This window comes from Mus pahari, chromosome 12 (genome assembly GCF_900095145.1).
Source record: "Mus pahari chromosome 12, PAHARI_EIJ_v1.1, whole genome shotgun sequence".
Lineage (NCBI taxonomy): Eukaryota > Metazoa > Chordata > Mammalia > Rodentia > Muridae > Mus > Mus pahari.
The window spans coordinates 28,031,052-28,056,626 of NC_034601.1; the positions used below are offsets into that span (position 1 = coordinate 28,031,052).

At 44.4% G+C, this 25,575-nt stretch overlaps 2 protein-coding genes and 1 non-coding gene across 10 annotated transcripts in view; 2 read left to right on the forward strand and 1 right to left on the reverse strand.

Moving 5' to 3' along the window:
- Lrch3 (leucine rich repeats and calponin homology domain containing 3) overlaps positions 1 to 20,597 on the forward strand; it is a 96,807-nt gene extending 76,210 nt beyond the window's left edge. For 3 of the 8 annotated variants that reach the window (XM_021209077.2, XM_029544368.1, XM_029544365.1), the window contains 6 exons: positions 558 to 665; positions 2,472 to 2,578; positions 3,791 to 3,928; positions 10,661 to 10,738; positions 13,916 to 14,162; positions 17,257 to 17,338. In XM_021209077.2, the coding sequence (XP_021064736.1) occupies positions 558 to 665; positions 2,472 to 2,578; positions 3,791 to 3,928; positions 10,661 to 10,738; positions 13,916 to 14,119 (635 nt within the window). In that variant the 3' untranslated portion in view covers positions 14,120 to 14,162; positions 17,257 to 17,338. Of the gene's footprint in view, positions 1 to 557; positions 666 to 2,471; positions 2,579 to 3,790; positions 3,929 to 10,660; positions 10,739 to 13,915; positions 14,163 to 17,256 lie in introns of all 8 variants that reach the window. The other 5 variants (XM_021209078.2, XM_029544367.1, XM_021209079.2 and 2 more) reach the window with 3 other exon arrangements.
- Positions 6,963 to 7,081, forward strand: LOC115065166. Its single transcript, XR_003844956.1, has one exon. It is a non-coding gene; the product is annotated as a 5S ribosomal RNA (ribosomal RNA).
- Positions 20,598 to 22,710: 2,113 nt separating the features above from the next.
- Iqcg (IQ motif containing G) overlaps positions 22,711 to 25,575 on the reverse strand; it is a 38,156-nt gene continuing 35,291 nt past the window's right edge. Inside the window, exons 11-12 of the mRNA XM_029544763.1 lie at positions 24,841 to 25,005; positions 22,711 to 22,951 (exon numbers count right to left, since the gene is read on the reverse strand). Coding sequence (XP_029400623.1) covers positions 22,826 to 22,951; positions 24,841 to 25,005 — 291 coding nt within the window. The 3' untranslated portion in view covers positions 22,711 to 22,825. The remainder of the gene's footprint in view (positions 22,952 to 24,840; positions 25,006 to 25,575) is intronic.

Consider the following 25,575-nt stretch of genomic DNA (forward strand, 5'->3'; position numbering starts at 1 on the left):
TGTGTGTGTGTGTGTGTGTGTATGTGTGTGTGTGTGAGACAGAGACAGAGACAGAGACAGAGATAAAAGTCTCATGTGGCCCAGGCTGGCCTGAAGCTGGGAATAAAGATAAGAAATAGTCTGAAGTTCCCGATTCTGGCTCCAACTCTGGCTGTCCTACCATGCCTGGTTTCAGTAGTGCCATGGAGCCAACTGACCAAACCAGGACTTGATGAATGCTAGCCAAGCACTCTCCCAACTCAGCTATACCCCAGCCCCTCTACACTAGAATTTCTGGTTTTACTAGTTGGCCATTTGATAAGAAAACAGGAGTAAGAATTAGCAAGGATAGAGGTTTGTAAGAGACTAAGTTCAGTATGCATTTATTGATATACTAAAAATAACAATTTTAAAACTAAACAAGCAGCTTTACTTTTGACATACACTTTGCATTAACGAGTAGACTCATCGTCTTTTACACATTGCCTGTTTGATTTGATTTTCCATGACATTTGTCTCCATCCTCTTTGATTGCTTCCATCTCCTTAACATCCTCTTGCTTTTCCATGCTGGTGTAGTCCATCATTCCCCTGCGTATTCCTTTCCTGCTGCTACCCAGAGAAATCAGCCCCAGCGCCCTGAAAGCTTCCTTTTCCGAGCTGCTGTCAGGGCAGAAGCTAATAAAGGTGAGTGGTGGCGACATTAGAGGCGTGACAGAGTGGGGGTGGCTTTGCACAGTGACGTGAATGCTCACGTGCTTTCAGCTGCATACCTAGCTGCCATCTTGGTAAAAATACTAACTCTGCAGGTGTCTGTGACCTCACTAACATTAAATCAGGAGCATCTTGGCTTTTTGTTTGGAGTAAAACCTTTCTTAGTACTATATAAAACATTTTATAATGTTTCTACTATGCATGATGATACATACCTGTAATCTCTACATTTAAGAGGCTGAGGCAGAATTGATTTTTTTTTTTAAAGATTTATTTATTTATTATATGTAAGTACACTGTAGCTGTCTTCAGAGTCTTCAGAAGAGGGAGTCAGATCTTGTTACGGATGATTATGAGCCACCATGTGGTTGCTGGGATTTGAACTCCAGACCTTCGGAAGAGCAGTCGGGTGCTTTTACCCACTGAGCCATCTCACCAGCCCCAGAATTGATTTTTAAGGCTAGCCCAAGCTACATTTCAAGATCCTGTCTAAAAGCCAAAATCAAAAACAGATTAAACAAGTAAACTTGCTCTTAGAGAACATTCTTCTCTCATTAGGAATCCTTTCTCAGACCTTTCTATGTCAATAAACTATTGAACTTTTGTATACCTACTACCAGCAATTGCACCTTGAAAAATATGCATGTGTGTTAAACAAAAGATAGGTACAAAAACATTCATAGCAACAGTTTTTATAATGTGCCAAATTTAATGTTCACAGGTAGAAAGGGGTGAACAGTGGTGTATCTGTACAGCGAATGTCTTGCAAGTAATGAAAACTCCACGTACTAAGTACTGACTATCTAGAGTGTACAGCACTGATACATCTGTAACGTTGATCAAAAGAAGCCACACACAAAGAATACGTACAATATTGTTTAATTTATAGAAATGTCTTAAAAATGGGCAAAATAAATCTCTGGTGGTTAAGGTGAAGACACCAGTACCCTTCGGGTTCAGTGGGCAGAGAGTATGCAAGAGGCTTTGAGGTCAAAATTGACTTACAGCACTGAGCCATTTCATTTTGTGAAATCATTTATTGGCCTATATTTAGAACTCTGTAATTTTCCATATATGTGGTATTTGTCAATAAAATTATTTGTAAATGGATATAACTCAAACTAAAATGTTAATACTGTTTTACCATTATAATTTTATATTTGTAAATTTCAACTGGTCCTTTAGTTCCTGTCCAGCCCACTACCCCTTTCAATTTACTCAATAGACCTGTTATATAATAATGATACTTTTTTTTTAAGATTTATTTATTGTATATAAGTACACTGTAGCTGTCTTCAGACACCCCAGAAAAGGGCATCAGATTCCATTACAGATGGTTGTGAGCCACCATGTTGTTGCTGGGAATTGAACTCAGGACCTCTGGAAGAGCAGTCTTAACCGCTGAGCCATCTCTCCAGCCCCAATGATACTTTTTAAAAAAGGAAACCTTTATGATTTTACTTTATGTGTATGGGTGTTTTGCATGCATGTGTATATGTCTACCATATGCCGAGGAGGTCAGTTTAAGGCATTGGAACCCTGGAACTGGAGTTGCAGGTGTTTGTGTCCAGATAAGGTTTCTCTGTGTAGCCCTGGCAGTCCTAGAACTCAGTGTAGACCAGGCTGGCCTCCAACTAGTGCTGGGATTAAAGGTGCCAAACCTGGGTCTTCTGTCTACAAGATCAGCAAAAGTAGAAAATGCTGTATTGGCAAGGAAACTTGCCAGACAAATGTATTTCCTAGCTTTAGCAATTGACCTCTCTGTCTTATGTTTTCCAGGTCGTGCGTCCCCACTTCTCCTTTCACCTGCACCTGCAACTGATCCTACAGATGCTCTAACAAGACAGAGAGAAGAAGAGCTGAAATTGATAGATCAGCTACGAAAAGTGTGTGCATTATCTCTGCCCTGCACTGTGCGGTGCCGTTGCTATAGTCCGTATCCCTTTGGTCACATGCCCACTTGGCCACCATTGCCATAAAGTCAGTCACATCCCCTAAATGTTGCACTCTGTGGCAAGTGCAAAAGAAATTTCACTACTGAGGAAATGCCTTTGAACTTTTTATTGAGAAAAATCAGATGACTAATTCTAAAAGTTCACGTTATAAGCATGCTCATTTTCCTTTGTTTCTATTTCCGTTTTTCATTGTGTTACTTCACAACATAGGGAGCCCCTTTTTTCAAAAGAAAGCATTTATGTTCAAGCCGTTTGTACATGTTGAGGGATTGGCTACTTTACTTTGGAATTGAACAAGAATCCAGTTGGGGTTTATGTTTTTGTGTATTAAGACAAGTTCTCCCTGGGGCTGGAGAGATGGCTCAGTGGTTAAGAGCGCTGACTGCTCTTCTGAAGGTCGTGAGTTCAAATCCCAGCAACCACATGGTGGCTCACAACCATCCATAATAGGATCTGATGCCCTCTTCTGGTGTGTCTGAAGACAGCTGCAGTGTACTTAGAGATAATAAATAAATAAATCTTTAAAAAAAAAGAAAAGAAAAAGACAAGTTCTCCTTGTATAACTCGGGCTGGCCTTGAACTGTCTTTCTCCCCGTGCCTCTCTAGTCTGGTACTACAGGCACGTACCACCCTACCAGGACTTAGTGGTTTCCTAAGTCATAAATGTACAGTCATTTCTCTTGTGCTTTTGTACCATTGTGATCTGGCTGCGATGCATACCTTCCGACTCTGTAAGTTACTGACTTGAGTCAGAAGAAAAATGGAGACTGTAGCATCTTAACTTCTTTTCTTTTCTGGAGTTTGTTTTGGTTTTGTTTTGAGACAGGTCTTTATAGCCCTGTCCAGCCTGGAGCTCACGGTGCACCCCAGACTGGCCTCAGCCTGGAGCTCACGGTGCACCCCAGACTGACCTCAGCCTGGAGCTCACTGTGCACCCCAGACTGACCTCAGCCTGCCTGTTACTGTTCTGCTGCCCCAGCGTCCTGAGTGTTGAGATTACAGGCATGTCTAATCCTTCTGCATCCTAAAGGCATTACAGACATATGTTATCATGTCCAGCTTCCTTTCTGGATTTCTGACCATCTTTATATCCTATATGATAACCACTCCTCCATTAATGCATGACATCTCCTGTCCTTGCAGCACATTGAGTACCGGTTGAAAGTCTCTTTGCCCTGTGACCTTGGAGCAGCTCTAACTGATGGTGTTGTACTTTGCCACTTGGCCAATCATGTTCGGCCTCGATCTGTCCCAAGCATTCACGTCCCATCTCCAGCTGTGGTAAGTTGTAGTCCCAGACAACGTTGGCTATTATTCATTAGACGCTTTTCAGCTCAGTGGAATCATTGTGCTGGAAGCTAGCTAAGCAGATAGCAAGGGACCAGTCCTCGCCTTCCTCTTGTCACTTTGACTAGAGAAAAAGCAGACACATGAACAATAATCTGTAGCATGTATGGAATATTGAAGGACGGATATATGAAGTGTGCTATGGAAATACCAAAAGGAACCAGTTAACTACCTAGAGAATTCAAAGCAGCCTTCTAGAGAAGAAGTTGTACTAATTCAGTTACAAAATATGGGCAGGAATTGGCCAGCTAGCAACTTAAGGAATCATTCAACTGTTGAGCATAGATGACACTCACAGTGAGTGTGAGGATAAGTCGCAGGCTGTGTTTTAGAGCCCTTAAAACAAGTCAAGCAGTTAGAGGTTTGTATTAGTGTCAGTGGGCAGCTTTTGAAAATGTTTATATTTATATAGGCATAGCAATACAATGCACACTGTTAGAACTTCACTAGGAAGGGCCAGCAAGATGGCTCAACCAAGCCTCACAGCCTGGTTTACAGTTAGATGTGGTGGAGAATAACCGTGCAGAAAGGGCTCTTTGTACTTTTCTGTCCATTTATGGATAACAATTTACTGACCTGACCCCTGGCTCTAGGCTGGAGCCAGGCTTATGACTTACGTCTACAGCCTGGCTGCTCTGTTAACAGAATCCTGCCAGATGTCTCTGAGTTCATTTATTGTTTTACCTCTTGTGGAATCAGGAAATGTATCACTAAGAGGCATTTTCCTTGAAAGTCCAGTCACTGTGAACCAGACATTTTAAATATCAGGCTTTATTCCAATATCAGGGTTTTTGAAGAACGTTTAGATTCACCTTTACAAAACAGTGGACTAGTGGCTGGAAAGGGGCTCAAGAGGTTAAGTACTTGGCTCCTGAGCGGAGCTGGGCTGCGTTCCCAGTATCTACATGATGGCTCGCAAACATCTGTAATTCCAGTTCCTGGGGACCTGATGCCTTCTTCTGACTTCTGTGGGTACCAGAAGCACACAAGTGGTACACAAGCAAAGCAAACACATAAAATAAATAAATAAATCTAAAAAATAAGAAAGGAAATGAAACAGTGGTGTAATACTAGTAAGGGTTAGAACACAAGGCCCATAGGAAAGAAATCCATCATCATTTAAAGTAGGAAGTCAGGCGATCCAGCCAGGAGTGTTAGGAACAGTTTTTCCATTGTTGGACTACCTAGGTTTTTCGTCTTTGCTTCTCAGTGGAGGAATTAAGCTATGCTAAGATAGCTAATCAGCCTTACTAACTGGGGAATTCACTACCTCTCAGAAGTGGGATCAGGCCCTATGAACATTATTGTTCTAACTTTTTCTAGGATTTTTAAAATTATATATATATGTGTACATTTGAATATGGATCTGTACATATGAGTTCTGTCCTGACCGAGTCTAGAAGAGGGTGTCAGCTCCCCTGGCTGGACTTACAGGTAGTTGTGAGCTATGTGGGTGCTGGGAACTGAGCTGTGAGCCTCTGCAGAGCAGCATCCACCCTTATCCTCTGAGCCAGCTCTGCAGCTCTTCCGTAACAGTCATCTCAGAATGGGTTTGCTCTACTATACATGCTTATTAAGGCTTTAGGGATGATTTAAAAGGGTTCCTTACATTTTAAGAAAATGATTTTTAAATTGTATGTGTGAATGAATGATTTTATGTGCATCACAGGAGCCCATGGAAGCCAAAGAGAGCACTGGATTCCCTGGAACTGAAGTTAGAGGTGGCTCTGAGCCAGCTTATGGGTGCTATGAACCAAACCCATCATTCCAGCCCCATACTTCTAAATAAAATTTTTAATGAAAGCAAATTTTAAAAAATAAAGTTTTTGAGCCAAGTGTGGTATGATCACACTGTGAACTCCAAGGCTGTGTTATTTACTGAAAAACTGTTTCTCATTGTGGTGTGGCTCAGCCTTAGAATATATCTTCAATACTAAACAATGAAGGTAAAGGTAGTTTGTAGAGAGAAGCACCCATGTTTGAGAGTGGTGACTAATTGAGTGGCAGACAAAGAAATGAATCAGGGAAAGATTTGACAGAATTGGATATGCCCAACACTCAGAGAGAGTGGAAACGGAAGCTACCTAACAGAACAGTGCAGAGAAAGAAGAAAAGGAGGAGACAGTTTTATGGAACAGGTGCAGAGAGAGAGAGAGACCAAGCTAGACACAGGTGAGGGCAGAAGGAATGAGGAAAGGAGAAGCAGCCAGAAGAGTAGACCTTATTGCCTGAGTTACTTTGAAGCCAAGAAGAGCAATTCAGGAGTTGCTGAGAGAAGCCAGAAGAACTGAGTTGAACCAGCCAGCCAGAGCTCAGAAAGAACTAACGAGTGAGCTTATTCAGCAGCAAGTCTCAAGCTGAAAACATTCTAGGCCTAGATTAGATTGTATGGAGGGTAGAAGTTTCCAGGACTAGGCCCAGGTCAGCAGAGCAGGAGAATACAAGTTATTTTTACAGTTAACACCTTTAATTCTAGCACTTGGGAGTTCAAGACCAGCCGGTCAGAGTGGACCAGCCAAAGCCGCACAGCGAGACCTTGTCTCAAAAACAAACAAACATAAAAAGATACAGCAAACAAATATAAAGTATTGGCCTGGTGGGAAGGTGCAACAGGTAGAGTTTGCCATACAGTGTTGATCCATGGAATCCACACACAGGGGAAGGGATGAACTAACTTCACAGAGTGCCACAGCACATCTACCCCCATGCCATGTGAATACACACAATAATAGTAAGATATATAGATATAGATATAGATATAGATAGATATAGATAGATATAGATCTTTAAGCAGGTCATGCTAGGCCACACGTGTAACCCAAGCACTTAGGAGTTTGAAGCAGGGAGATCAGGAGCTTTAGGGCAGCCTGGGATGGATGGAGATATATATCAAGTTTGAAGTCAGCCTGGGCTGTGTGACACCCTGCCTTAAAAATAATAAAATTTTCAATGCCTGAAAAAAAGTTTGGTCTATGGCCATACCACCCTGAACACGCCCGATCTCATCTGATCTCGGAAGCTAAGTAGGGTCTGGCCTGGTTAGTACTTGGATGGGAGACCGCCCGGGAATACCGGGTGCTGTAGGCTTTTTGGACCAAAAAAAAAAATGTTCTTTTCAAATTCAGTGTAGATTCTATATTATAGAAATAAAAGAGACTAGACTTTTCTGCCAAAAATCATATATCATGCCATTTGAAATTCTGGGAAAACTTTGGGAGATAGTGGATTCCTGTAAGCTTTGCTACTTAAGATGAAGGAGTGAGTGATGGGAGACTACGGCCAGTGTCCCACTGATGAACAAGCCCTTCTATTGAAGTTTGCAGAAGAGGTGGGAAGCGTGGGGTTTGTGGACTTTTTGGAAAACGGGTTCTATGCACTAGCTAAACTGAAGAATGGATACACAAGTTGTATCATCATATAACAGGGGGCTGTACCTCAGTTCTGAAACACTGGCCTGCATTCCTGGAACTTAGCAAATGCTGAGGAGGAGGGGGAACTGGGGAGACAGTCTCTCCTCTTCCCTCATCAATTAGAAATGTGTCCTGTGGGGAATATCTCAGGAAATCTCCCGTTCTACCCCACACTTGCATGTTGTAAGTTGCTTCTACTGGTTCTCATGTGAGCAATGTGTACTGAGCGAGTCCCTTCTCTCTCTCTCTCTCCTCTCTCCTTTCCCCCAAGTCTCCTGTCCTCAGTCTTCATCTTCATATGAACCGTAGTAAATTGCATTTGAACTAGCTGTTAATTAGCAGCATTGACTTTAACCTTTAACCCTTGTTTTACATAGAATCAGGCATCTGTCTTCCCACCACCTGGTTTGTCAGTCTGCTACTCATATAAGCATCAATGTTTCAAAAACTGGTTTCCCTCTTTCTTAAAACACAGTGCTCACGGTTGCTTCTCCTGCTCAACCCTCTCTACTAAACTCAGACCAGCGCCCTGACCGGTCTTACCCACTCCATTGGAAGTAATGTGTATGATACTTGCTTGTGTTTCCAACCTTGTAAGGCATGTGGAGAGATGAATGTATGGATACGCCAAAGTGAAGCAATTTGTCCTGTTGGATTTGGGAGGTTTTTTGTTGGATTGGGTTTTGTTGTTGTTGTTTTGTGGTTTTTTGTTTTTGTTTTGTTTTGTCTGAGGCAGAGTCTTATTGTATAGTTCTGGCAGGCCTAGAACTTTGTAGACCAATACGAAAATTCACCTGCCTTCATCTCTTAAATGCTGGGATTAAAAGTGTGTACTGCTACACCCAGCTAGTTTGTTTGTCTCCTTTAGGCTAGGCTGGCCTTGAACTCTGTCTCCTGCCTATACCACATTCAGGGGTTCCTGGCATATGATATGACCCTGCACACTCATTGTTTGGGTCCCTTTGCCCAGTAGTCCCTCCTAGAGCTTTCCCCTTTGCCTCTCAGTCCAGCTTACCCTTCTCTGGAGCTAAAGAGGCCACAGCTCCCTGTGTCTATGTGCACCTCCCGGCATAATCAGGGGCAGCCTTAGAGCCCATTGTGAATAGCAGGTAGAGAAGCCCAGGCTGTTCTGTACCATCTCAGGAGATCATGACTATACAGTTTATGTTTCATCTTTCCCTGCCTTTTTACTAAAGTTAAGAATCTGACATTAGCAAGGATGGGAGCTGTGTGGAATTGTTATTCTGTCAACTTGACACAAGACAGTGAGTGTCATGTGGGAAGAGAAACCTCAATTGAAAAACTCTACCAGATTGGCCTGATGAGAAGTCTATGCTCCATTTTCTTTATTAATAACTGATAAGGACCCAGCCTATAGGGGACAGTGGTGGTCCTGGAGTTTATTTATTTAAAAAAAAAAAAAAGAGGAAAAAAAAAAAAAAAAAAGCAAGCTGAGCAAGCCATGAATGGAGAGCAAGCCAGTATAAACATAACTCTTCCTCAGTCTCTACTTCGGTCCTGATTTTAGGTTCCTGCCCTCCTTCAGTTCCCCTGCCTGGCTTCCCTGATGATAGACCCCAAAGTGTAAAATGAAGTAAAACCTGTCTTCCCCAAGATGGTTTTGGTCATGGTGTCTGTGACAGCAGGAGAAGCTGCCCAGGGCCGGTGCCCTCCCTGTACACTGAGTTTCTGTTGTCTTTTCAACATCCTTTGCAAGTTGTTCCACCCGAACTGCGTGATGAATGTTCATTTCCTTCCCTCTCACTGCTTGCCTTTTCATTGTCTGTGGCAAAGCTAAGCCTTGCCCTGCTTGCCGTTGGCTGGACAAGGCTACAGTGCCCTCTTTCCTTGCCTTTGTGTCTTCTTACGACAAGGAATTATGTTTCATGTTTGCAGAAAACTCAGATTTTACAAGCAAAGTCTTTTGTTTCCTAGAGATGGTACAAGTGTCCATGTACTTACTAATTTAAAAAAATCTGTAGGTCACAGTCCCTGCAAATATCTGGCTTCCATACCTACTACTTAAACATCATTTTAGAATATCAAATTCCTATTTTTCTTACATTATGTTCCATGACAACCAACTAGGAAAGAAGCAAAACTTTGAGAGGATATGAGATGCCTCTATCTCTAGTGTTTCCAGATCTTTACAGAAAAGTAAACTCACTAGTTAGTAATTAAGGAAATTTCTTGTGTCAACTTTTCATCTTGTAAAGTACCTCTGTAGCCATTGTTAAGACTTTCTTAATTTCCAAAATGTCTAATGAGTTAAATGCAAAATATAGGGCTGCTATTAAGAGCCCTGTCTGTTCTGCAGAACTAGGTTCAATTCCCAGTACCCACAAGGCAGCTCACACCTGTCCATAACTCCAGTTTACAAGGACCCAACTCCTTCTGGAGTCTACAGGCACTGCATGTACAATATATACAGGTTTACATGCAGACAAAACACTCATACATATAAAATAATATTTTAAAATAGAACCAGGTATAGTAGCACACATCTTTAATCCTAGCACTCAGGAGGCAGAGACAGGTGGATCTCTAAGTTGGTCTGGTCTACACAGTTCTAGCCTGGTCTACCCAGTTCTAAGCCAGTCAGGGTTAAAGATAATTAACCAAAAGAAAATAGACCGTTAGTTGTGAGCATGCTTGAACAATGAACCACTAAATGATACATTTTCATGATGTTCTCTCCAATTTTCTTTTGTTTCAAAATGAAAAAAAAAAAAAAAAACAAACCTATCTTCTTACCACTTACCTTACTAAACCAAAGCAAACGCAGGCATTGGGAGGCGGCCAACCCCTCTCACAGCCGCGGCTCATTTCTGCAAATAGTATTTCCTTGGGAAGCAGCCACAGTGGCTCGTTAGTCCTCATGGCCAATGCCATGCTCCTGGAAGGATGGAGTTGCCGTAACAGTTCCCAGGCTCTTGAGATTGACACTCAGTGTTTGATCTTTTTGGGGGGAGAAGGGGGGTTCAAGACAGGGTTTCTCTGTGTATCCTGGCTGTCCTGGAACTCACTTTGTAGACCAGGCTGGCCTCGAACTCAGAAATCCTCCTGCCTCTGCCTCCAGAGTGCTGGGATTAAAGGAGTGTGCCACCACACCCCGGCTTAGTGTTTGATCTTTTAAGAAAATGTTTGCCGAGCCCCTAGTGTGCCTAGCAGTTGGTCTGTGAGGCAGCTTGCCGGAAGTCTGCCTTCCTTTTGACCTTTGTTGATAAAGGTTTCCTTCTTTCTTGTCTCACTGCAGCCTAAATTAACCATGGCAAAGTGCAGGCGGAATGTGGAGAACTTCCTGGATGCTTGCAGAAAAATCGGTGTACCCCAGGTAACGTGGATGTGTGTGTGAGTGTGTGAGCACAAGTGGATGTGAGTGTGTGTGTGTGTGTGTGTGTGTGTGTGTTTAATTGTTCTTACCAGGATTAGTTGCTGACTCACTACTAACACAACGTGTCATTACAAGACTGTCAGTATTCTCTCCAGCAACATCCTTTCATGCTTCTCTCATTTCCAAGAGTCTTTAAGGAAACTGCTAAGTGTTGATTTACATAATTGTATTATAACTAATAAATGAAAAATAATTGTTCTATTTCCTTAAGCATCCCACTAGCTGTTTGACTGAAGTAGAGCTATATTTAACAATATTTTCCACACAGGTACCTTTCAGATTGGGAATTCATTTTTTACTTCAGTTATTTAACACTTTTAATACATTTTAAACATAGGTATTAATTTTGAATAATTTTAGACTTTACAAAATCATACAAAAATAGCAGAGTTCTTGTATATACTTCACCCAAATTTCCCAAATGCTTAAGTAAAATACATAAGTAGTATAATTGTACAGGTAGGTGGTCCAAATGCTAGTCCTCCTAACTAAATTAGACGTTTAATTCAGCTTTCACATGCTTTTCCACTAGGCTGCAGTTCTTGGAAGTCAGCGCATCTCCACTTATAAGCATGTTTTAAGGAGACAGTGCTTCTGTGGGACCCTATTGCAGTGGTTCTCAACCTGTGGGTCCTGACCCCTTAGGGAGCTGACTGACCCTTCCACAGGGGTCACTCCTTTCACAGGGGTCACCTGGGGCCACCAGAAAATACACAGATTTACATTACAGTTCATAACAAAGTAGAAAAATTACAGCTGTGATATAGCAATGAAAGTAACTTGATGGTTGGGAGGATCCCCACAGCATGAGGAACTATTAAAGGGTCACAGCATTAGGAAAGCTGAGAATGACAGCTCTATTGTGTTTCCTGCCTTCATAGTACTGTAATTAAGCATTAGTTATAGAGTCAATAGGAAAAGAAATGTTTACACTGCTCTTTCAGAGGCTCCTTTGAAGAGCGGTTAAAAACTGCTTTACTCTGAGGAGCGCACAGAGTTTTCAGTGATAGAGGAAATGGACTCTGAGATCTAGCGTGTGCTCAAGTTAGTCTTCAAGCAGCATGCATCCAGAGAGCACCCTTCAATTCTGGCTTCACACATGTCAGACTAAGAAAGCCAGTTCCAGCCTCACATCCACATTAGCCAGCATGAATTCCACACCCGCTCCTTAGCCTTACCAGGTACAGCAGTCTGTTCCTTTCTGCGTTACAGGTTTATAGTTCCCCTTTTCTAAACTCAGGTGGGACCATTTTTATTCTTTTGGACAAAGTCAGACATTTTTATCATTGTTTTATAAAAGCTTATAGAACCATTTTACACACACTGAGACCATTTACCGTTTCCTAAGGAGCTGGCAGTATTTTCTCCACAGTGAAGGAGGTATCCCTGTCTTAGATCAGCTCGCCATGTGCACTGAACCAGAGTGTGGCATGTACTGGCGCAGCAAATGGCAAGCCCAGGAAGCAGCAGTGCTGCCTCTGCCCCTGCTAGCACCTGCTGAGAGCCCTCCTCAGCACCGTTCCTAGACATGAGAGCCACCTGCCAGGCTCTGCAGAGCCATCTTGTCTCGGATGTGAAGGCTGTAGCCTGGAGCTCTTCCAGAATGTTCTGCCGTTAGTCAGCAAACTATAAAAACAGTGTGCTTTAGACTATGAACTTAAGTCAGCATTTTCTAAATGGGGCTGACAAGTGCTCATTACAGCCCAGCCAGCATTCCACCTGAGCTGAGCTTTCGAAGGCAGAAACAGAGATAGAAAGGGTACAGTTTAAAACCGACCTTTCTCCAGGGCGGCTAGGCTGGGTTCTATGTATCCACAACCCTGCTTCTATTTCCTCTGCTACAAGGAGGAAGTGGACGTCCACTCCGACCACTTCTTTCTCCTCCCTCTGCCTCCCAACCACTTCTCTACAGTTTCCATGGCTTCTCGTCCTGCCTCTACTGCTGCCGAAAATTAGTCATTTCTCTGGACAGAGTGAAGGATAAGGAACTCACAAAGTGATAGCTTCAAGCTAGCTCTCAGTCTTGCTTGGTCTCACTTCCTTCTGGCCCTAACTGGACTATAAAACAGAGAACTTAGTACCTTAGAGTGTCCGACTCAGGCCCAGGTAGACGGTAACTATGAAGGCTGGCACTTGTCAGTGTGACTAGAGTTGTGCAAGCACAGTGAGTACACTGAGGAGGGGCATGCCTGTACTCTGCACTGGGAAAGTGGGGCAGGATCTGGAGCTGAAGGTCATTTCAGCTACATACAGGAGGTGTGAGACCCTATTTTAGACAAAAGTAAAATGAAAGATAAATGATACACAAAAATAAGTCAGGTTATGAAGGAAAACAGGCTGGGACGTGGCAATAGTAGTGTTTCTCTAGGGTCTGCTCCCAGCGTGCCCTCAAAATGTGAAGGAATCACTAAAAACTAAGAAAACTCAGAAAGCCTCTGGATAGGGACGTTTATGGAGATTTACTTTTATTATTATGCTTCTATTAAGTGTTTTACATTTTTAAAAAACCTGTATTTGAGTCCATTGTCTTATACCCTAGAATTATTATCTATGTTAATATTTCCAGATTGAGTCCACTAATGGCGACTTTAGACACTCCCTCCATTCTGTTGTGTGCCTAGTGAGTACATGTAGGGATGACAGACTGGATGTGATGGTCAGAGTCCGTGCACCCGACTCCTCCATAGTAACCCTCCCTCACTGCAAGCCTTTGAGCGTCTGGGTTGCCTGGGTTCATGATTCCCCACTCTAGTGAGCATCTTCACTCAGTCCCCACTCTTCCCTCAGTGGTGAGGAGGAGTGGGATTTAGATAAGACCCTCCCACTCACCTCCCACTGTCAGGCTCACACAGCCTGGACCACAGCCAGCTCCCACCATCGGCTCCTCAGCGCTGTGGCTAGCCTCCAGTAAGCAAGCTCGTTCTGCCGCTCAGCAGAACTCAGCTGTGCATGGATGAGCCAACCCCTGCCTTGTTCTTCAGCATTGTCTTGTTTATGATGAGATGCCGCAGGGTGTGTGTCCACTGAGACTGGTGGGTTTTCTGAGCTCTGCTCTGTCTGTGCTCTGCTGCACTGACTTTGTTTTTCTGTTTTCCTTTCCTGCTCGCATTTGGACAGGACAATCTCTGTTCTCCTTCCGACATCCTTCAGCTAAACCTCAGCGTTAAGAGAACTGTCGAAACGCTGCTCTCTCTCGGGGCACATGCAGAAGAATCCAGCTTTGTCTCTTTGTCTGTCCAGCTTCTGGGTTTTGTGGCATTTTACTGTTCTTTAATGTTAATTCTCTGTGTGCTTTATTACCGGGTCTTCACCTACAGCTGACCATGCAGCCCGGCCGTCCAGCTCCTTCCTGTGCTGGGTGAAGGTTTGTTTCTCATACAGAATGGCTGACACGCGTGTGTTTTCAGTCCCCTGACTTGAGAAGGTGCATTGTCTCTCCTGTGTCCACAGAGGCAGTGCGTTGGGTAGTAGCACTAGCAACAGCTAACTGAGAGGGGCGTCCCCTCTAGTCCCTGGCTCCCCGCTTGCCCTGAGCCTTATCTCTCATATAGAAAGGTCTCAGAGTTTTTATTAAAGCAATCCTGAGTCTTAGAGGACTCTGGCCATCCTTTTATACTGTGATACAACTTCAGATTTGAAGTAAAGACTATCTGAGCCTTTCAACAGCTGCTCATCATGAAAATACTGGTAGCATTTCTAGTTTGGAGTACCTTGTCACTTAGGTCCCTGCCCTGAAGTCCAAACCTACCCTCAATTTTAACAGTGTTTGGACATTTAGAAGTCATGGGGCACTTAAAATACCAATTTTAGTTTGCTGTGGATTTTTAGTTTAAAAATACTGGAGATTTTCCAGACTGTTCTTCTGAGCCCAGTGTGTCCATTTAAGACAGTGCGTACTAAGCGGCTGCACAGACTCTGCATCTAAGGAGATCGGCCATGGTTACCATGTGTGCTCCTGAAAACAGATTCCCTGCTAGAATCCTGTTGGAATGTGCTTTCTAACCTGTGTGACCCATTTTTATAGGTGAAGTTTGTGTGTTGTAGGCTATACAGTTGTATCTGAGCCATGCGTCCCAGTGAAGCTGCAGTCCGCTCTCAGAATGCTTAGTAAATAGTGTCTGGACTCGGGCCGAGAGCGACACTGCTGCAGTCAGATGGCAGTGCCCACAGATGCTGTCTCCAAACTCCATGAACAAAGCTGGCCCTCAGCTCAGGGGGATGACAGCAATACAGTACCCCACTGTATGTAGTCCACTGGCCCTCAGCTCAGGGATGACCGTAATGCAGTACCCCACTGTCTGTAGTCCACTGGTCATCTGCTTACCCTCGTTTCCTTCCTTTACTGTCCACTGCTAATGCTATGCAGTGACAGGCTGTAGTGCTATCCAGCAGTGCCTCCCAGAGTGTCTGTCTGCATGTGGGTTTGTTTATTTATAAGACATCTTGGATCTGTGATTATTGTCGAGTTCTGTAGAGTTTTATCCTTTTTATACACACACACAGAGTCAGACATAAAGCCAAGTGTGATGATACACACCTGTAATCCCAGCATTTAGGATGCCAAAACCGGATTACTTTGAGTTCAGCCTAGGCTACACAGCAGGACCTTGTCTTTAAAAGGACCAAGAAAAAAAAAAAAAAAAAAACAGACCCACAGAGGCCACCTTGTGGTCTAGCCTGCAGTGGTGGGTTCCTAGGAACTATCCGCAAAGGTGATGTGCAAGTGGAAGTGCCACCTCTGAGTGGTGTCTAGACCACTGTGCACCTGACCACCTGCTCTTGCTCAGGCCTGGGTGCTGATGAGCAGACCATAGGGATGGTCCTGGGGAACGTGTCCCATGAAGAGCAGACTCCTTTTGTTGTTGGTGGTTTTTTTGTTTGGTTGGTTTGGTTTGGTTTGGTTGGTTTTGGGTTTTTGGTTTTTTGGTTTTTTGAGACAAGGTTTCTCTGTATAGCCCTGGCTGTCCTGGAATGCACTTTGTAGACCAGGCTGGCCTCCAAATCAGAAATCCGCTTGTTTCTGCCTCCCCAGTTCTGGGACTAAAGGCGTGCGCCACCACGCCCGGCCCCTTTTGTTGTTACTGTTTGGGTTTTTTGTTTGTTTTTTAGTTTTTTTGAGGCAGGGTTTCTATATGTAGTCCTGACTGTCCTGGAACTCTCTGTAGACTAGGCCGGCCTTGAACTCAGGCATCTGCCTGCCTCTACCTCCTGAGAGCTGAGATCAAAGGTGTGGACCATTACCACCCAGTACAGATTCATCATAAATAAAGCTACTCTGTAGTTGCAGAGGTATTCAAAACTGCTAGTCTTATTAGCAAATCAAAAGATTGCTGTGACTTTATCAAAATCAGTATTAAATAAGAAAGTATTTATATCAAGTACCAATAACTGCCTTTAAAAACAAACAATTGCTATATTTTTACTACAATTCATTTTGTAATGTTTGAAGTAGTACAGAATGTGGTGGAGTGCTCCTGTAACCCTCACACCGAGGCCAGCCTGAGCCCCACAGCAAGACCATTCTCGACTAACAACAGAAAGTGAATTCTTAGCTGGGCGTGGTGGTGATGTCTTTAATCCCAGCACTTGGAAGGCAGAGATAGAAGGATCTCTGGGTGTTCCAGGTTAGCCTGTCTACATAGAAAGACCCCATCTCAATTAATTAACTAATTTATTTATTAAATTTGATGAAAAGGAAAAGCCAGTAAGTGTTATACTGAGATCTGCCTTTTTCTTACCAGAGTAACCAAACCTGTGTACTAAGTCAAACAGATAGGTGACTCCACCTTCTTACCCAAATGGTAGTCATCTCTTGTGGGTCAGTGAATTTTATGATATGAAGTGCTTTACTTTTTCAAATACAGTTTTTTTTTTTTTTTTTTTTTTTAAGACTCACTGTGTAGCCCTGGCTGTCCTTGAACTCACAGACCTACCTGGCTCCCCCTCCTCAGTCCTAGGGTCAAACAGACTCAGCTAAAACACAATTTCTTTTTAAATATGACTTTTAACTCATTTAGATTTAGGCCTCCCCTCCCGTCTCCTGCAGTCAGAGACATTCACAAACCATGCTGTGTTCCTGCTACCTAAGTGTCCTTCCCAGAGTGTTCTCCACGAAGCCTGTCTTCCACTTGAGCTGCACTGTACTTGAGCTGTTTGTACATTTTTTGTACCTGCTTTGTAAGTCTGGCTTTCTGCAGTGTTCTCGTTTCTGTTGTGTAAATGCGTGCCCCTGTTCTGCTTTTCCAGATGTTATGTATGGACTGTGATTGTGTTAATAAAGTGACCCAGTGTGAGACACGCCTACGTCTGCCTCCTTTAGCAGTGTGGGTTTACCAGGAACTTTCCATATCTCACTTGATTATTATGGGGTGGGGGTGGAAAGACCTGTGTTCTTCAGTTCTGTGATGTTCATCCTGTTTTCTTTTTTGTTTGTTTTATGTCACATTGTCCCCTTTCAGGAACAATTGTGCTTGCCTCTGCACATTTTAGAAGAGAAAGGGTTGGGCCAGGTTGCAGTGACAGTCCAGGCCCTCCTGGAGCTTGCCCCACCCAAGCAGCCACCACAGCCCCAGCAGCAGCAGCAGCCGCAGCTCTCTGCTGTCTGAGGACTCCCGAGGCCCTGCATGTTGGCACCATGATGGCACAGCCAAAACAAGGAGCAAGAAGACTTGATTGCTGGCCCTGCCTGCTCAGCGCGAGCCTGGTGCGTTCCTAGCACTGTCTTCATGATTCCTGCCAGGAATATTGTGTTCCATTTCTCCATTTTAGGGGAGATTAAACCCATTTCCACTATTTTTAGTTTTTAATGAAGACAGTTTTTCTAAGTGGAACTTTGATTACTGAAGACCTATCATGGAAGACTACACTGGCTTGCTTTCTTCAGAGGGAGCAGGCTCGTTTTCCATGCCAGAGCCAGTATTTTCACAGTTGGATAGTAAGCTCTCTTAGAGGACAGACATATTATTATCTCTGCCAGTTCCCAGGTGTCTACAGCTCAGTGGTCTCCACAACTGGACTTCATTCTCTGGACCATTTGTAAAATCCAGATTTGCATCAAAGGTTGGGATGTAGCAAAGGGGAACCTGCATTTTCAGCAGACATTGTGTTTCTCAGGCAGTGGAGACCACTGTTCCAAGGCACATGGTTACCCTACTGCATTTTTCAACCACACTCAAATCAAAAGCTATATTATGATGACTTGGACTTTTCTGTCAAAGAGAACAAAACCATAGAGCAGCCCTAGGTTCTGCACAGTATAACAGTTATCTAAGGCCGGTCCTCAGGCTTGCCTACTACCACCCCATCCTTTTCTAGAGAGTGGTCCCTTGCTCACCCTGCTGTTTCCTGAACAGACACTCCGCACACAGTTGTAAGCTCTAAAGTGTAGCGTGCACTGCCCAGCAGTGTTTGCATTTGCCTTGGTGAGCCCTGCGTTCTGATCCCAGGCTCCTGGACCAGGCACAGCAGACTCAGCTCCCCGCTCCTGGGACTGAACACAAAGCTGAGAGGACTGAAGGAAAGACTGTTCTTACAGTCCATGCAGGTGACAGCCAGTTTCCATAGCTACAAGAAAGCACTGAGAGCAGCTTCCTGTCTCTCATCTGTCCCCTCCCTGAGACCCTCCACTGTGAGCAGAGAGCAGAAGGCCCAAGGGCTCCAGCACAGTGGAGGAGCCTTTATTTAAGCACAGCACAGAGGCTTCTCTCCCCCAGATTTTGGACTCTTTAGTTGTTGTGTCTTTGGTGTTTGCTGCAGTTAGAACCCAGATACAGTAATTACATAAAGCAGTTTGTTCTATAGGGTTTTCCATGTAGTTGTTAACTTTTGTGGGTTTCTTCCCAAGGCTTGCATTTCAGAATAGTATTACCCTGTGCAGCACCTAAAAGTAACTTTAAGACTGGACCAGGGTTCCATCCCCAGCATCACCTAATAAAAGGTTCAAAGAGGCACATGGCCTGTGATTCCCAACATCCCAAAAGTGGAAGCTGGAGGATCAGGATTTGGAGCCCACACTAGGCAATACCAAGCCACAGCCCACTGGGCTGTATTAGACTTTGGCTGGAGAGCTGGCAGTAGGCAAGAGCACTTGCTGCTCTGGCAGGTCAGGTTTCAATTCCCAACACCCACAGTCAGTTCACAACTGCTTGTAACTCTAAGGGTCCAATGCACTCTAGTGGCTTCTGTAGGCACCAGGCACACACATGATATACATTTATACATGAAGGTAAAACACTCATATACATAAAAGTGAGTATTAAAAATGTATATTATTCCTCTGAAAGTGACTTTGATCCAAATCATTTTGAATATCTAGTCAAAATAATGTTTCTCCTTGTTTGTGCAGAGAAGTGTTTATTAGACCGCTGCCACTTTTATTCAAGTTTCAAAGCATGTACAGCAGCAGCCAGGCATAGTGGCTCATGCCTGTAACTCAGGTGACTAGGGCTCTTGAGAAAAAGTAAGTCTAACCCAGAGTGTCGTGGTCCTCACAGAACAGTGGGACCAGATCTCAGAGCCCAGCCCTTTCACCAACAGACCACAGAGCGGCAGCCAGAGCCTGCCTATGACCAGCTGTGCCTCTGGACCACAGATTCGCTTCCTCTGGGCAGCATTAAACCTCAGCATCACTTCTAAAGTCCAGATTTAATTGTACAGAAAATGGGCCCAGAAGACATTACATAATACAACACTTGAAATGGCCACAAGAGTTTCTAAGAGTAAGTTGACATTACTGAGCATGGTGGCACGTGCCTTTAATCCCAGCTTTTGAGGGACAGAGGAGACAGATCTGGTCCACATATTGAGTTCCAGAACAGCCAGGGCTCCATAGGGAGACCCTACCTCAGAAAGAAGAGGAGGACATTTTAACACTGTGGTTTTCCTGAGACATTAATGTACTTACCAAACTAATGCAGCTTTGAAGGATTAGGGTACAGCTGCGCAATGCTGGTGGACAGAAAAGACCGTGTTGCGGTTCTTGTGAGTCAGCACACAGCAAGTCAGTGCTTCTGTGGGCCTTGTGGCTTCTTACAGGTTTCCAAATTGGAAAGGATAACTCATTTGGATATTTAACCTTGCTAGACCCCAGCGGGAGAGAAAGATAAAGTGAGCCGTGTCATAGTCCCCTGACTGGCAATGGCTACCTTGCCAATGCTAAGGTAGATAAGCCAAGTGCCTGCCTGGCTCTGCCCTGCCACCTGCAGAGATGTTATGTCAGCAGGCTGCAGGCTGCCCGGCACTCAGATCAGGATTCCCCTGTAATGAGCAGGTCTGATGAACTCTCCGGAGGAGGAACCTTCTCCTTCCTATCTGCCTAGAACAGACTAGAAAAGGCAGAGCAGTGGGTTGGTTTCCAACCCTGCAGCTCTATAAATACATCCTTGCAACTAATGAAGGAGCCTGCTGTTTCTTTGCCTCCTCTAGTCAGCAGTGACTAATAATGTGGTATGCTGATGAGTCTGATGGACTTTTAAGAACTAAGTACTTAGATGGTTGTAGAAATGAAGGAAAACTTGGTTATTTAGAAGCCTTTTTCATTGCAGTGAGATGGTTTACAGCAGATTTTATTTCTGAAGTGTTATAAACATGTAATTAATACGTTTTTGTAAACATTGTCCTATATTTGTATGTTTGTAAATATTTGTGTAAGTTCTAAGTATAAATATGTCAATACTGTGTATGTTATTTTAAATTGCCTGTATGTCATCTTATATGTGGACATTAAAATAAAAGCCAATATACTCCAGTAGCATGTAATAAACACTTTAAAATGTTCCAGCCTAAAGCATGGTTTTCTTGCCAGAGACCAATCAAGAAAAGGCCATTTATCTGGCTCATTGAACCTTTACGGTTCATATTCTCTTCCTTAAAGGGGTACAGATAGCAGGCTGGGCTGCATAGGCAATGGATAAGAAGGCTCCACTCAGGCTGGGGCTGGAGTACAGTCAAGAATGTGCCTAATAGCAGGCATGGAGTCCTAGGTTCCATTCCCAACACTGCATAAACCAGGTATCCTCACTCGCCCCTGTAATTCTAGCACTTAGGAAGCACAACACAAGGTTCAAGCCACTAGACTACATAGTGAATTTGAAACCAACCTGGGCCACATGAGACCCTGCATCAAAAAGTTTAAAAGTTTAAATTTTATATTCATGAAATATGTGAGACACATTAAGGTAACATTTCTCTCAGGAAAAACAAAAAACCAAACAACCCACAGTTGAGGGCCAGTGAAATGGCTCAGCAGGCAAAGGGGCTTGCTGCCAAGTCCAATGACTTAAGTTTGATATCTGAGACCCAAATAGTAGAAGGAAACAGTTCTTGGAACCTGCCCTCTGACTCCACCCCTGCACACATTTCCAAGCCTGCCCCCCCCCACACACACACACAGTTTGGTTGGTTCGTTGCACACTGTGGCATGCATGTGCACATGTTTCCAAGCCTGGGCCACACACACACACACACACACTGGTTGGTTGGTTGCACGCTGTGGCATGCATGTGCACACGTTTCCAAGCCTGGGCCCCCCCAAACACTGGTTGGTTGGTTGCACGCTGTGGCATGCATGTGCACACGTTTCCAAGCCTGGGCCCCCCCAAACACAGTTTGGTTGGTTGGTTGCACGCTGTGGCATGCATGTGCACACATTTCCAAGCCTGGGCCCCCCCCACACACATACACAGTTTGGTTGGTTGGTTGCATGCTGTGGCATGCATGTGTACACGTTTCCAAGCCTGGGCCCCCCCCCCACACACACACAGTTTGGTTGGTTGGTTGCACGCTGTGGCATGCATGTGCACACATTTCCAAGCCTGGGCCCACACACACACACAGTTTGGTTGGTTGGTTGCACGCTGTGGCATGCATGTGCACACGTTTCCAAGCCTGGGCACACACACACACACACAGTTTGGTTGGTTGGTTGCATGCTGTGGCATGCATGTGCACACGTTTCCAAGCCTGGGCGCACACACACACACACACACACAGTTTGGTTGGTTGGTTGCACGCTATGGCATGCATGTGCACACGTTTCCAAGCCTGGGCCCCCCACACACACACAGTTTGGTTGGTTGGTTGCACGCTGTGGCATGCATGTGCACATGTTTCCAAGCCTGGCCCCCCCCCACACACACAGTTTGGTTGGTTGGTTGCACGCTGTGGCATGCATGTGCACACGTTTCCAAGCCTGGCCCCCCCNCACACACACAGTTTGGTTGGTTGGTTGCACGCTGTGGCATGCATGTGCACACGTTTCCAAGCCTGGGCCCCCCCCACACACACACAGTTTGGTTGGTTGGTTGCACACTGTGGCATGCATGTGCACATGTTTCCAAGCCTGGGCCCCCCCACACACACAGTTTGGTTGGTTGGTTTGGTTTGTTTCCTTAAGTCTTAAAAATCCAAATGATGGACATAATTGTGTCTCCTTTGACGAACGTATCTCTAAACTAGCCTTCTAGAGAACCCATGTCCCATTCTTTACCCCTGGAGGACTGTGTATCTACATGCCATTTCTATCTTGTATCTGATGCTTCCATCCCTATCTGTCCCCAGAAAAGTCACTGGAACAGCTTATGTAAGAGGTGTATTATGTGCTGTCCCCCAACACCACCAACCCTAGACTAATGGTTGCCCTGCAAGACAGGCAAGAGCCAGCGTTTATTAACTACATGTGCATGCACATGATGCTAGGTGATAATTCACTTTTGCTTATAATAGTTTTTCACTTTAATCATATGGCATAAAGTCAGAATCAGATGTGTCAGGAGTTTTTAATACTTAACTATAAGCCAGTGAGCTGCTTTCTGGTGAGAGAAGAAGGATGCTCACACAGCTACTCAACTTGGCTCTCCACAGTCCAGTCTGAAGAGGTCCTACAACCATGTGATAGCCCTCATTGGGGTGTGAAAACTAGAGTGTCAGGCAGCACCAACTCCCTAGGTGTCTCTGTGAGCCTGGAGGTAGGCGCTGTGGCAGCGCCACGAGTGTCGCGAGGCCTGAGAGGGAAGGAACAGCAGAAACTGCTTACTTCTTTCTCCTCTTCTCCTTCTCCTTGCCTTTCGAGTCTTTGCTGTCATCTTTATCTTTCTTGGGCATTTTGAAATTGCCAATTTCCTTCCGGACCACTGACCCTCGCCACCAGGCCTGGAGCTAGAAGAGAGAAGCAGGGGAATTCATCTCAGTGTGCTCAACAGCACTCAACTTTCTACAGAGGAGAGAACCAACAGTCGCTTGTGTCTCAGGGACATGGGGTATGGACGTGGCCAGGCGGCTGTCACTATAGCTACCTGAAAATGAAGTGTATTAGGCCGAGTCTTTCTTCAGACTAAGACCCTCAACTTCTGTCATTCTTACTCCCCTGGCAAACCCCTCACACCTCACAGCCACTGGACGCAAAAGGAGTGAATGCCTGTTTCCTGTGCCCAGTCAGGGACGCAGCGAGAAGTCTCAGTGGTTGACGGTGCATTACACATCCTTAAGGAGCTACTAAGCAGGTAGGATTCCGACAGCCCCTTGAACGTCTCTGTCAGTCTAATGCAACTGTTCTTGTCTAGATTATAAAATCAGACTAGCCTACTGAGAGCACAGGAATCCACTGCTGAGAACAGAAGGTCTTCGGTTGGCTCTCCACTCAAAATTGAATCTTGACAAATGGAAAACAGAAGCTTGATCAACATTTACTAATTAAACACCAGATTTTCCTAATAGGAAGATCAAAGGGGTTGGTTGGTTGATTGGCTGGTTTTGGTTTTTGGTTTTTTTTTTTTTTTTTTTTTTTTTTTTTTTTTTTTTTTTTATAAACTTTTTTTTTTTTTTTTTTTTTTTGACCAGGTTGGCCTCAAACTCAAAAAGATCCACCTGCCTCTGCCTCCCAAGCCCTAGGATTAAAAGATGCTCTTCCACCGTGCATAGCTAAAGATGTTTCGATTCCTGGTCCTAAAAGTACTTTAAAGTTCTAATTTTGGACTTGTGGTTGTGGCTAAGAGTAATAGCCATGCAAATGCTGCCTCCCACGCTACATCTCAGATCTGCTCTGGCCAGAGCACTTGAAGGATGCCCAGGAAGAGGTGGTTGGTTGGACTTTTTTTAAAAAACCAGCTGCTATCTTTGCATTGCATTTTTTTTTTTTTTATTATTTAAAACTGTTTTTCCACGGGCTGGAGAGATGACTCAGCAGTAAGAGCACATACTACTCTTGCAGATGTCTTGAGTAAGTTTCACAACACAGACATCTGGAAGTTCACAACCATCTGTAACTCCAGCTCCAAGGAATCTGATGCCTCTCCGGGACTCAAGTGCACACACCCACACACAGACATAGTCATAATTAAAAGTAAAAATGAATCTTAAAAATATTTTCCAGAATCTGGAGCTGATCATGCTGTCATTGTTAATATTTGCAAGTTCACAGAAAACTTTTATGAGGTAGTTCACTATCTCAGACAGGCCTGATTGCTATAATCCCCAACAGCCAGGAGGCTGTGGAGAAAAGGGCACTGCGGATTTCACAGTGAGTCCCAGGACAGTCATGGCTCTAAAGAAAAACTAACTCTCTCTCTCTCTCTCTCTCTCTCTCTCTCTCTCTCTCTCTCTCTCTCTCTCTTCCTCTCACACACACACATATGTATATATGTATGTATATATATATATATATATATATACATACATACATATACATATATATTATATATATCTAACTTGCTTTGTCCTTTTCACCTATTTTTGAAGCAACTTCTATTGGAAGGCATCACACAGCCAGGGCTGACGCACACCAGGGTGTAGAGTCATGCAGGGGTGCAGAGCATTCAGAAATGCCCTGCCTACAAAGCCGCCTCGCCTTGGGTTAGGCGTGACCTCAGATCCAGTGTCTGGACAAAGGAGTCCTTCCACTGCTCCCCTCCTCCCCAGACCAGGAGGCAGCAGGCTTGCTCTTTTCCCTGTTTCCCTGCACTGTGGGTGGTAAGCACATCCTCACCCACCTGCTGCCGGACCCCAGCGGCCCGCCCTCCGCCTGTGCCTCCAGCCCATGAGTGTCCTACCTTCACGATGCTCCTCAGTTCCAGGTCATCCTGCTCCAACTTCTTCCTGGTCTTCTCCTTTTCTATCCGGTCCTCAATAATGACCTGCTCATACTCCCGGATCTGCACAAGTACACAAGGAGCAGAGTCAGGCTGCAGCCCAAACAGCCCTACGTACCCGTAACTCTAGAGACACAGATGGGAAGACTGACGAAAGTTCACAGTCAATCTCTCCTACACAGCAAGTATATGTCTCCAAAAAAAAAAAAAATCCTGCTGGATTTCCACTGTGTATTCACATTAATTATTCCTCAATGTTTTTTTTTTTAATTTAAACAATTCAAGCTGGACAGTGGTGGCGCACACCTTTAATCCCAGCACTTGGGAGGCAGAGACAGGCGGATTTCTGAGTTTGAGGCCAGCCTGGTCTACAGAGTGAGTTCCAGGACAACCAGGGCTACACAGAGAAACCCTGTCTCAAAAAAACAAACACACAAAAAACCCAAACAAACAAACAAAAACAACAACCAATTTAGACAATTCAAGGTTAAGCTTTAAAATAAAGATGAAATACAAAGCCACAGATGTAGTGGCACATCACATGCTTGTAATCATAGCACTCAGGAGACAGAGGCAGGAGGATCGTAACATGCTCAAGGCTAGCCTGGTCAATATAATGAGATTCTGTTTTAAAATCAATCTCCTCTCTCTCTCTCTCTCTCTCTCTCTCTCTCTCTCTCTCTCTCTCTCTCTCTC